At 24.7% G+C, this 13,963-nt stretch overlaps 1 protein-coding gene across 1 annotated transcript in view; it reads left to right on the top strand.

Annotated features, from left to right (window-relative positions):
• LOC129983797 (dynein axonemal heavy chain 7-like) overlaps positions 1-13,963 on the top strand; it is a 135,663-nt gene that overhangs the window by 2,469 nt on the left and 119,231 nt on the right. The window contains exons 2-6 of the mRNA XM_056093431.1: positions 2,814-2,949; positions 4,427-4,541; positions 6,587-6,659; positions 11,047-11,151; positions 12,971-13,049. Of these exons, the coding sequence (XP_055949406.1) occupies positions 2,814-2,949; positions 4,427-4,541; positions 6,587-6,659; positions 11,047-11,151; positions 12,971-13,049 (508 nt within the window). The remainder of the gene's footprint in view (positions 1-2,813; positions 2,950-4,426; positions 4,542-6,586; positions 6,660-11,046; positions 11,152-12,970; positions 13,050-13,963) is intronic.

Genomic DNA, 13,963 nt, shown 5'->3' with positions numbered 1-13,963 from the left:
AAAATTATTCTATGATAACAATGGGGAAAAACAAAATTGATATATGGGAAAAATTAATGTCATAAATATATCAGAAAAAAATAAACATGTATTCAAAAAAAAGTAGGTACTTCATAATTGATGAAAATTTTGGATTTTTGTATCAGTTATTAAATCAGAAGGTGACCAAATTCAAGAAAAATGTGATTTACTTCGAAGAACCTATCAAAATAATTTATCAAAAGAGATTTGTGAAGAATGCATTAATTTCTAACTGTTTGCTTATGCATTTGTACTAGAAGAAAAAAGCTTGCAATTTTTCTGGGAAACTTAAAACTAATTCATCAAAAACAATTATCTTCTCTTTTTTACAATTATCGTTGCATCTGGCGAAAGATTTTATAGCATCATTAAAAGAATTAAGAAATTATCAGAGAAGTCTTTCAACAGAAGATAGATTTTTCAAGTGTTGCATATTTGGTTTTCTAAAATCTAAAATTGATTTGAACTAACCATATCATCGTATTAAATTCAATGATGTGGTTAAAGCTTTTACTGCTTTAAAAGGAGTTGAATTGGTAGCTGATGTTTATTCATTTTTAATATAAAGGATATTAATCAGCTATTTAAATAGTTATGCAAGTTTTTTTTTTATTTGACAAGCACTGTAAAAATAATGATTTTCAATATTATATTTGTTTGATGTTTATTGTTGTTACATCATCTATTTCACTAAATTTAAATTTAAATGCTTTGATTTGTATCTAAAGAAAGTTATTACTTTTAATCATTTTCCCTCTATTATATATATACATATTAATAATAAATAATATATATTAATAATTAATATATATTCATAATCCATGATGAATATATATATTAATAATAAATAAAAAACATAATTTTACAAATTATTATGATACCCTCCCCCCCCCTAAAATTTAGCTGTTGTTTAAGTTAAAAATATGTTAAAACATGACATTAAATTGACTAGTTTATTAAAGGTTCTCACTATGTGCACTGCCTAGAGCTATAAAATGCCTAAATCTGCCACTGCCATCAGCAAATTTCTCATTAAAAAAAGTTGTTCTTCAAAATTTATGTTGATTATTTTCTTAATAAGTTGGTAGCATAATTGATTGCTAGAAAAACATTGCTGTAATTTATCATAACTGGGAATTACTTAAAAGATAATTAGTACTTTTCTCTTTGCAAACTAGAGAATTTTCAATTATGAAACTATAATATCTTAAATGTTTCAACAGATAATTATAAAATAATTCTTATGAAATTCCATTATATTTATACACCTATATATATTTTATATTTAACGAAAACAAATTCTTTATATGATTACTTTAATATTAAATGTATTACACTATTTTCATTTGCTATTTTCCTCTGAAATAATGTAGAATAGTCGAATTTCTTTAATTATTAAATGTAATAAATGCTACAAAATTTGGAATTTATCAGATTTGTTGCAAGTATTTGCTTCCTTGAAATATACAGCTATTATTATGTGTATTTAATTTAAAAATACATGCAGTTTTTCATTTTAGTGACTGTAATTATTGCTATTCATAAATATTGGCATAAAACATTACATTCATTTTTGCCTAGTTTGCTAAAATATGCAAAATTGACAAAAATTGCATGTTTTATTGCAATGTCTGCATGGTGTGTCTCTGTAAATTTTGACTGTTGTCATACAAATGGAAAAACACCAAATGTTCTTTTAAACAAATTACATTTAAAATAATTTTTGAAATTCCTTTGAATGATTTTTTTAACAAATTAAAATAGCATTAAACAATAAACTCATAAGCTTCCTTAAAATTCAGAAAATAAAAATCTCTCTTGGGTCAGTCATTTAATAAATAATTTGTGAAACAGCTTTCTCTTTCAGTTTTGATAGACACATAGAAAGAATGAGAAATTTGAGGCTTGAATTAAAAGTGATTAAATTTATAGCATAATATTTATCTAGTTATATTAAAATGGCATTTACACAAATCTTCATGGAATATTTAGCATTTAAAGCAAAAGACTGAGGAACAAAAATAAACTATTCTCTTTTATTACAAAATTTCTTTCTGTAGTAGTAAATACATTCAGCATTTTATAATTTAAAAAAAAATTGAGACTTTTCATATAAATTGTTTAAAATTTGCATCTAAAGTAATTCCTTTTTTTCCTTCTAACTATATTGGTAATATGAATTCATAATATAAAATTTTTATTTATTATGCTTGTGTATTAATAATTTTAGTGTGTTTAATGTTTAGAGTTAAGTGTGCTTAAATGTTGATTCTATTTTTTATATTTTAAGTACAATCAAGCATGTTTTCAATAAAATAAAGTAAAGCATTGGAAAATGATCTGCTGATATTTTTGATAAAATATAAATAAAAATCCATATAGAATTCATTTTCTGTTTCTTCTTTTTTTTTTTTTTTATTCTTTTCTATTTTGAAAAAAAAAAAAAAAAAAACTCTCTTTGTGTTATTTGGATATTTCTAAATCGTATTCAAACTTATTGATTGATTTTAGATTTACAAAAATTATTACCTGATAATTGCAAAATATTTCGTAAATTTATTAACTTACTTTTTTAGCATTATATTTCATAAAATTTAAATATTGTAATTAAATAATTCATGTTTATTTTCTTCTTAAATTTGTATTGCTGTATTATTATTATTATTATTATTATTTTTGAAATTTTAAATTTTATCTCAAAATAAATAGAAAAATTAACATCTTATGCGTATAGTTGTAATCAGAAATTAATTAGAAAATAAAATTCATTGATGTAAAGAAAAACTTTTTAGGTGCCACTAAAGCGGAAAATTCTCAATGTTCCGGAGGGTGTGTTGCCACAATTAGAGTATTCCAATGAAAAACCTGAATGGCACAAATCAATTTTACAGATTAAGGGCTCTACAACCCTTATTAAGAGAACACCAGGTATTAAGTATAATTTTATATCACTTAAAATATATGTTGTAGTTTAGAAATTAAAATGATTAAATATTCCAAAAGATTTTAAGGAAATTATGCATTAAAGAAATGGATACATGCAAATACAATGATACTTAATACTTCATGGCGGCGAATGTTAGCTATTTTAGAAAATAATTATGTGTTCTTTACTGAATTTATTTTTTTAAGCATATAATTTTTCAATCAGAAGGCAGTATCGAAGACAGTGAAGAGACTTTCGATTTTTTGACGTCGTTTTATTTCATCCGAGGGAGGCATGCATTATGTACAAGCAGGAGCGACGAGCACACACACAACACAGAGCGAAATGAAGGAAAAGCTCTTGAACATTTTATCCAAGGTCTTATATAACACGAGATATTGATAGGGATTTTCGCTACAAGCGCCGACGAGGCAAGGGAAACCCAAGGATCTTTTAAAAAGAATTTCTTAAGTCAGCAGTATTTTGTCCCTTCACTCGGAGTGTGAGAATGTGAGGCTTTAGTCGATTCAGCAATTTTACAAAGCTTCTGTTGAATTAATTAGATAGAAAAAGTGTACTGGGATTAGGAAATAAAAGAATATTTTAGAATAAAGTTAATATAGGCTAAATTAGGAAATTAATTAATATGAGCTAAAAATTAGGAAATTAATTAAGTTTCAAATTAAATTTTTAAAATATCATTACATACATATATAAGTAACCAAAAATATAAGCATTATGTAATTAAACCTATTATTGAAACAGCCTGAAATTAAAATTATTTCGGAAATCGAAACTAAAAAAATATTTATGAATCAAACTAAAAACTATAAAAAAAAAAGAAAGAAAGAAAAAGAACAGAAAAAGCACCATTGTATTTAGAGAGCGCAACTGCAGCTACTATTAAAACACAGATGAATTTAGACATTTAGTAATAAGAACTAAGTTAATAGGGGAAAAAAAAGTATCAAAATTAAACCAAATAAAATAAGAATCCAGCCGGAAGACTTTCTCAAGGGTCACCCTCAGGCAGGGATTCAAAATAAGGGATTTTTTCTGTGAGGAATCAAGACTAAAATTGTCCAACAATATTAACTCCTCGTGACCCGAAAATCCCCTGAAATTAGGCCTAAGAGATACACCATTGTTATTTTATGTTATTGTATTTTTGTCTATTAGTGGTCGTATTTTTTTAATTTATCGTTTTGTTTCTTTTCTGTAAAAATGGAATATATTCCATATATCACATATGAAATTATAGTAAAAAATTTTTTTTAATATATATATATATATATATTTTTACTTGTTTGTTTTTAAAAAATGCAAATCCTTAAAGATTTTCCTGTCACAAAATTTTTTATTCTGTTGAGAAGCTTGAACTTATGTTTCAGAAAAAAATTAATTTTTTTCCCCATTTTAGTGATATGTTAAGATTTTTTAAATATTTAGAAAACATTAAAGATATTTTTTCCCTGTTAGATGTGCCCAGTGCGAAAAAAATCCCCAAAAGGAATAAAAGAGTTCGTCGATTAGGATACTGGGCTATGCTTGATGAGAGAGAAAAATTTCGTTCAACCTTATTGAAGGCATTTAAGTAATACATTTTCCTTCCATCATTTAAAATCTAAATAATGAATAATGATGATTTGTCGTTCAAAATTCAAATTTCTGAATAATGAGGTTTATCTGTTAATGCTTAGAGTATTTGCATTTTACATTGTGTAAAACTCAAATATTTATATTATTATAGTGTATTTATTATGAAAAACGTTTCTTAAGTAATTTTTAGTTTAGAGAAATAATTAACTTTTAACTATGTATATTGCCAAATAAAGTTTTTATTTTTATTTTTTATGATTTTTAAAAATTACTGTTTTATAATAAATATAGTAATTTTTTAAAATTAAAATACAAATTAATTAAGAACTGAATCTTGTAATAAGATGATATGAAACTTGATACTGTAATTAATGATATTACATGATCAAATGCATACACAAAATCAAAAGTCAGTGAACAGCAAAACAGTCAGAAAGTATTAGGCACAATATTACTCAGACTGATTTTGCCAATGATTTTATTTTTTGATGGATATTTAATTAAAATATATAAGATTTTATTTAAATTCTCGAATTATAAAATTTCCGTTTATTTTATACTAGCCGCCTTTGGCGACCAGCCGGTTCGCCAATCTTAATGCACGTTAAAATTTTAATAATTAAATATTTTATGTAACTCCCATTTTAATTGATTCTTCATTAAAATATTTTAAAATTTCAAATTTTAATAGTCATATAATTTACTCATAATATTTTAAAGGTCTTCAGCCATAACGTAATATGTATCTCTCTAATTTTCTGTTAGCTCCCGTAGAATTTATGCTTTAAATTAAAGTGGAAATAATCAAACTGCAATTAATATAATAATATTTTTTTTACTGAAACGAAGCATTTTTTTTTTTAATATGAGTATTGAAAACAGAGTCGCTGAGAATTTAAATCTTATGGGCACTAAAGAATATTTTTCTTAATTTATATAATATCTCAAGAAGTTTTCAACAAAATTTTCTCAGATTCATCATGAACAGATTGATTAATTAACAATGTTCAGTTTTAAATGCATCAAATACTAAAAAAATAAACAGAATCGTTTGAAATGATCTGTCAAAAACATATTAAGCCTTCAAAACCAAGTCCGAATCTGTTGAAAATAGTTGTCAACAATCAGAACACAATGCGCATGCATGAATTTTCAACGCCAATTATGGTAACGCAAATGCGAGAATTTTCTACTCCAGTTGGAGTAACGCTATGCAGATTAAAAATTTTTAATTTCCTTTATTCTGTTTTATTTATTTTGTTATCAAAAGTACTTCAGAATGAATCTGAAAGATCGATTAATTAACAATGTTTAATTTTAAATGCATCAAACATTAAGAAAATAAACAGAATCGTTTGAAATAAGTGGCTGAAAATTTGATAAGCCTATTCTCTTTAGCGTGGGGGAAAAAAACTAAAGCCTTACTCATTTGGCGGTGGGGAAATGAAAAGATTTTTTCATTTCCCCACCACCCAAAGGCGGGAAAGTTAGTTTTTAATTAATAATTAAAATTCTAATTAAAATTTCAAAAAAAAGGGACTCCAGGTACACATTCCCGACCTCCAAGGTATGCACGTGCCAAAATTGGTAGCTGTAGGTCGAACGGTCTGGCCTGTAGAGCGCCAACACACCCACCCACACACACACACACACACGCGCACATTGAGCTTTGTATAAGTATAGATAGATGTATAAAGTAAAATAATGTTGCTAATCAAAGATATTTTCTAAATTTTTCACAAAAACATTTTAAATTCTTTGTCTGTTTTATTATTTAGTTCATTTGAGAGATACATAGATAAATTCAGAACATTTCTTAAAAAAGATCTTGTATTTAGAAATTATTAGAAAATATTTTCAAAATAATTGCAAAAAAAAAGAAGAAGAAGAAGAAGAAGTGTGTGTTATACATGTATTATGAAAAATTAAATTATTTCATGAATATAAAACAAATTAAATCAATACTTTTAATTAAATGAGACATTTTCTAATTTTTTAAAAGAATGCCATCTCAAATGATTTGTTTCATTTATGTCTTAGACCATTTGAAGAGAAAGAAACAACTTCAGGAAAATTATCTAGAAGTTTGACAGCAGAAGAGAGGCAATGGCTTGTAAGTAGTATTTTTGTGGAAGATTATCAATACTATGAAATTTTTTCTAATTGCCTACATTTTAAAAAATTATGTAACAATTTACTACAATATAAAAATGCTTTAAATTATGCAATATGTCATAATTTTAAGGATAATTAATCACCTAGTTTTTAATTAGATCAAAGGTAACTAAGGGAACTAAGAATGATCTGAGCACCATTTGGTTCTGCATCATTGATTCATTTTACAAAAATTCTTTTTTTGTTCATTTATTTATTTTAATCTGAATATATATTCATACGAATATTATCATTTATTATTAGATTTGTGAATATTTCATGTGAAATCTTCAAGCCAAGATTGTTTCTCTTCAAATGATAGCTAACACCAGCTGTACTCTTTTAGTCATAATTTAATTTCATTGTAATAATTTATTTCTTTGGAAAAAAAAATTAGAAATTTACCACAAGCATGAGATGCCATATAATTTTTTTCAAAGACACTGCTGATTATTATTGATTTACATTGATGTATATGAATCAAAATCTCTCTTTGATTTGCCCTTTTAAGACTAAAATAGTAGGTACTTTTCCGTTAGCCAGGCACAAGCGAAAAATTGCCAAATAATGTAGAATTCTGTCAGATTTCTTACGCCAAATTCGCGTTTAAACAGTAACGGAAATTAAATTATTATTCAGAGAATTATATTGATTTTTTCCAATTACAGTTATATCTGCAGAAATATCTTTTTAAAGACCGAAAATGATAAAAATAATATTTGAGATGTAGCATTATTCAAGAACATCAATAACTAAAAAAAAAAAAAAAAAAAAAAAAATGGCTAAATTGCAATGATATTATTCATGAGTTCCCTACAAAATATGTAAGAAAATGAAGTGAAAGCATATAGTTTAGTAATTTGCATACCAAATTGTATTTTATAAGTTTATGAAACAATTGTTTTTATAATTTAATTTATTAGAGTTTTTTCTTTTGTATAATTTTGATATCAACTGTGCTAAAATAATTTTATTATTCATCATCTTCTGATTATTACTTAATTATACCAACTTGTGCAAAGTGATAAATAGCAAAATCTAACAAATTATTATTTTATTTTGCAATATTTGTTTCAAAGCTCACATATGGATATTGCATCAAGTCCAATATTCTTTCTTGATTCTGTGTGACAAAGAATTCCATGTTTTCAAAGGTTGTTTGAAAAGAAATGTACCAAGTTTTCAGATATTTTTTTTTTCAAAATACATGTTTAATATTGACATTAAAAAATTACATTTCATGCATTTTATAGCTCTAATTTTTATTATTTATTTATGGGAATCATAGAAAATGTTGCCAAAACTGATAATTATCATTTTTTTTGTAATTTCATTAAAAAAAAATTAAATGTTGTAAAATATGTTCATGCTTTATCTATATTTTTAGAAGGGGTGGGGGTAATAAAAGGGTAAAGGTTCTTTCTCTTACCAGCTTTAAAAAATTGCTAAAAGTATAATGTTTAACTAATTAAGGAATTCAATTCCTGTTTATTTTCTGTAGCATTGTCAACCATTTTTTCTGAAATAAGGCATATTGAAAACTATTATGAATATTTTCATTTCATTTACTTAATATTTGATTTAATGTATACGAAAAATGTGATTAAAAATTTGGCTGATTTAAATGAATTAAATCAAATATTCCAAATTTATTAGTGAAACAGAATTTGTGTGCAGTACTTTCTGATTTTAAATTTTTTTGCATTTAAAATGTAATTTCAAAATAATTTGAAAGTTCAACTCTTCAAATAAAAATTATACACAAAATTATGTTTTATCTGTAATAAAAAATGAAAAAGAACTTTTGTCTTTGTTAGCTGGTAATATTTGACCAGTACTAATACACCAAAAACATTTAGTTGGAGGAAAAAATTATAAGTTTGCAGGTGCTAATATTTCAAGATCATTTATTTAAATAAAAATATTTTTTAATATAAAAAAACATTTGTGAGTGCATTTGATTATCACAAATTATGGTGTATAAAACACCTGATTATGACTAAGATTTCTATAATTTTATTTTTATTGCTATAAAATATTAAAGAAATAACTTTGTTATTGGATGCATAACAAAGGATGAAGATTTTTTTGACAGTCTGAAGGTAGTCAAACTGAAGAAAAGAATAACAAAAACCTGGGAATGTGCATAAAACATTCTTTAGAATGTGAACTTTAGAACTTTTTTTGTGTGGAAGTAAATGACGCTTAATGGGAAATTTTAATTAAATGCCACCTTAGAACACTGCACAAAAACTTCTTCTGACACTATATTTGTAGCTTTTACTTCTAAAGAATACAGATAATATAAGTTGTATTATTATTGTAGAGGGCTCAGTAAATGTAAGAAAATTATTTCAAAATTCGTTTATTTCTTTGAAATTGCTAATTTTATACTGATTTATTAAAAAAAATAGAGAAATATATCTTGAATATATGTTTTCTCCAATATCAAAATTATTCATTTATTTATAGTTGTCATAAATAAGTAATTGTGAACTTTAAGTTATTATTATTATAATTCTTTATAATTTATAATTTTTGTTCCAGTTTTTACTTTCTCGCATACAAAGCATACAGAAAGTACTGTAATCGTCAAAACAATTCGAACTGGAGATTTTGATGAATCTCCGTATAATTAGACCTTTCTGAGTTTGAAAAACACATTTTTTGAAAATGTCCATCCATCTATCTGTGACAAAGATAACTCGAAAATGGTGTGAGCTAGATAGATGAAATTTGGTATATGGTCTTTATACCAAATTTGTAGATTTCTGTCAAATTTTGAGGAAAATCTATTTAGAGGAAATCTTTCTGTTTGAATATTAATTAACGTGATAATTATGAAATGAAGAAAGCTTGATAGACTTGTCAATTTTGAGCTGAATTCAAGGGTTTGACTGTCTGTCAATCTGTACTTTCAGAAACTTGTAAATGCAGTATCTCAAAAACACAGTGACTTGAATATATCATATATGGCATGTGATTTTGTGACTACAAGTGTAATTCTGTGGGAAATTTTTGTTTCAATCGGTTGAGGAGAACGTGTCTAAAGCATAAATTTGATTTTTGGATACTATTAACCTCATGCCAGGGATTAATTACGAAGAAACTTTTCAAGGAACACTTGGTAAATTCAGAAAAATTACTAAATTCTTCCCAATAGTTAATGTTTCATAACTATTGTATGTCAGTGCCATGCAAGGCATTGTCTGCAGTAATACCTTTATTATAGAGTATACTAGAAATTTTGGGGGAAATTACTCCTACTGGTTGTTTATGACTTTTAGGGGTTTTTTTTTTGTTTTGTCCAATAGATTAATCATCATAATTTAATGAATCTGCCATGTTCTAATAAATATAGTACTATTCCACTTTTGTATTTTTTTTCAAGGGTCCAGAAGAATAGTGGTGTAAACGATTCAGTGAACAATAGGAAAACATAAATTGCTAAAAGCCTTTACATTAATTACTCCTAGAAGTTCATCTGAGAGGATGAACAAAACTTATTGTAAATAATAGCAAAACGTTTAAGATTGGAATGCAAAAGCAGAGCTATGCATTATTTATAAATTATTTCTTTTTTTTTAAAGTTATTAAATCTGTCTTAAAGATCAGAAAAAAAAGAGATTTTTTGTGCATTCAGTTTTTTATAGTTTATGCATTGCATGGGTTTACTTAATAATTTTTTATTGGTCTAAAGATCTTTATGATTTTATTTTTCTATCTTTTCTTTTCTTTTCAAATTAAAAGTTTGAAAAATTATGAAAAGAACTATTTCAAGCATGTAAAGTTTAAACTTTGGCCAGTATAATGCATTTCAAATAACTGGTTTAGTTTATAATTTTATTACATTAGCAATTGATATACCACTGTCTAAGAACCACTTTGTGTGTGAGAATGACAACAATTTTTAAAAAAGTAAATAGATTTCTACTAGTCTAGACAGGATAGTAATGGCCGTGAATTGACCAGCATTTTCATTGATGATGAGGGAATATATCTCCTTTTGAGAGCTGAATCAATGCTAAATTATCCATTATTATCTAGTTATTTAGTCTAGTTAAAATAATATCCAAAAGCTGTGTTATTATCCTTACTGAACCCTTCATCCAAACATGTCTGAGTAATGTAAGGAAATTATTATAGTTATTTTATTCTAAATATATCAGATTTTTTTTTATGGCTAGCATTTGCTATTATACATTTTTTTTATATTGTGACTTTATATATGTTTTTCACAAATGATGATTTTATAACAGTTTTGTAATAAATGTAACAGTTTCATGTTAATGTAAATGTTTAAATTCCATTGTTCACATTTTATTTTGATTTTTTTCCCATTTTAGAAATATGAATATTACCTCAGGAAATTGATTCCTACAGAAACAGTGGCACCACTGACTGAAAAAAATATTGAAAGAATATTAAATTTTGTCCCTAACAGACTAAAGGTATACAAGAAATATACAATGTGCTGTACTGGAAAAAAAAAAGCTTATTATAGATATTTAATTTTGATAGAATCTTTTATAAGTGAAAAGTGTGCATTTTCATTATATCATTTGAGAAATAAATATTTTTTAGAATGGACAGTTTATGTTGTACTCAAATTCTGAAATTTTTGTATTTTTTATATTCATAAGTTTTTACAATGTAAAATTTTTATAATTTTTCATTCCTCTACATGTATTTATGTATTTTATAATAATGTGATTAAATTTTGTTTTTTGAAATGAACTGGTAGTGGAAAATAGGGAAACATTAATCCTAATTTTTATTAAAAATATTATTGCTTTTTTAAAAAATTATTACCATCATAAAAGAGTTTGTTTTTAAGAATACTAGATTGGTATATTGCTAAATATATGAATGATATATCATGTAGGTTTAAGATTCTCACAAGAAAAAATGGTTGATTTTAAGAAAAGATTTTTTTTTTTTAATATTCACAAATTTTCTATTAATAGGAAATTTTATACTTTAAATTTAAAACCAAGTCTCACATAATTATTCTTATGTGAAACTAAATGATAAAAAGCACTAAAAATTATGTCAATAGTTATTATTTATAGAATCATCCAGCTTAATTGTTAGTCTTACAGTAATGTTGAATTACTCCACTATATCAGAACACAGGGATTACTTCAGCTGATTATGAATAATGAAGATGTAATAATAAAAAGCACATTTATTTATTATTGTTTTATTGAGATTTTTGGTAGGGTCAAGTCTTCCTAATTTGATTTTATCTAAATAACTAAAGATTAAATTACTTAAATTGAGATATTATTACTTAGAGTAAGACATACATTCAGGTATCAAATTATTTTGAAGAATGCTAGGAATTGCAAAATATTTTAATTATAAAAAATTAAATTATTTTAATTCATTATGTCCCTAATATTATCTATCACATCAATGAAAGAATGAAAAAAGGTTAACTTTATTTCAAAACTACCAAAAAACACTCATCACACAATTATCATTACAATGACTTTAGACTGGCTGGAAATCCTTACAAATCCACTATATAACTAAAGGTCAATAGGGATGAGATTAACTATTTGTGAGAAAATTATATTTATGTAAACCCTTTTATTACATGTGTTTGATAATAAAGATGAAAATTTTGATATTTGAAGAATGTACATATCTTGACAGTTTTCATACTGAATGAATTTTTTAAAAATATTGAATACGATTTTTTTATTGTTGAATTTGATAAAAAAAATATTTGATTACTTATTTCATAACTTTTTTATATATTAGGATTTTTTTTTTAACATTGACTAATATTTCTTTGTTCTTTCTTATTTTTTTTTTGCAATTAGTCTGTTTTTTTGTAATCTGTGTGTTTAAAATGTCTCATATTTGCCTGATTACTAGAATTAAAACTTGAAGTACTTGAAACATTTCTAATAAAACTACTGAAAAAAAAATAGCAAAAATAGTTCTTGTAAATAAATGCAAACGAAATTAGTGGCAGCAATGAAGTTAACTGTAGTATTTCTGCTGATATGTCTGAAGTATCTTTTTTGCTTTGAATGAAGTTTTTGTTGTATAATTTTAAATTACTTTTGTAAAATTTTTTTATGCTTTTACTGCTTTGAAAACCAATAAAATTTCACATATATTTCACATTATTCATCCATAATATTTTTCTTAAATGCTGATTAAAATCACGTAAAGTTAATTTTATTCCTGCTAAACTATTTTTATAGCATAGTGAAAGATGGGTTTCTAAATTTATATTTAAATCTTTGCCTATAGGTTGGTATGGAAACACAACTAGAAAAAGCAATCCAACAGATTAAAGAAGAATATATTTGGGTTGTCAAAAAATCTGCAGGTAAAGAATACACTCAACATCAATTTTTTAATATGTTATATATTTGATTATTGTATTCAGATTTATTAAACATAAGAAAATTAAAAGTTATCTACAAAATATATTTATAGCCATTAAGTTTATAAGAACAGATATATAAGGAATTCTCACTATACTGTTTTGGCAGTGTTTAAATATTGATTGAAATACAGAATTATTAAGTTTTTTTTTAGAAAATAATATTACAACATTTTCGGATTTCCATTGTTGTTCTTAAAACATAAACTGCAAATCGATTTTACTTTGTATACATGAGCAGAAAAGCAGTCAGTTGATAGGATATGAAGTAATATTTTTTTTAAGGGGGAAAAGTGAGATATGATGATGATAACACAGAAATCAGTTATAGTGTCACATGAGGCGAGCATTGTCTGAAAAAAGTAAATCTGCCTATAATAAAAATATAATAAGTATAAATTTGACTATGAAGCTATTCTCTTTTATGAATAACCAGAATAAATACATAAAGATGTAAGGTTTTATAGTATTAATCCATTTAATACTATCATGTGCAAATGAAATGAAGTTCATTTAAAAGACCATACAGTTCAGTAGTTTGATTTTAAACTTCTCTGATTTATAAATTCATTCTGTATAACATTACTATTTGATATTTGGTACATATAGAAATAATATATTGAAATTATTGAAAAGAATTTTTTTTTATGTATACATTTTTTAAACATATATATATATATATATATATATATATATATATATATATATATTTGTATAACTACATTATTTTAATGTTAAATGGCAAACTACTTTCTTTAGATGAGTTACCTAAATATTAATAAATAATAAATGCTACAAAAGATACGATAGTTTATGGTGCTCTTGTTTACAACTAAAATAGCCAAGAAAATTTTCAT

The sequence above is a fragment of the Argiope bruennichi genome, chromosome 9 (genome assembly GCF_947563725.1).
Source record: "Argiope bruennichi chromosome 9, qqArgBrue1.1, whole genome shotgun sequence".
Lineage (NCBI taxonomy): Eukaryota > Metazoa > Arthropoda > Arachnida > Araneae > Araneidae > Argiope > Argiope bruennichi.
Note: the sequence above shows the minus strand (reverse complement) of the source record. Positions and strands in the feature narration are given on the sequence as shown.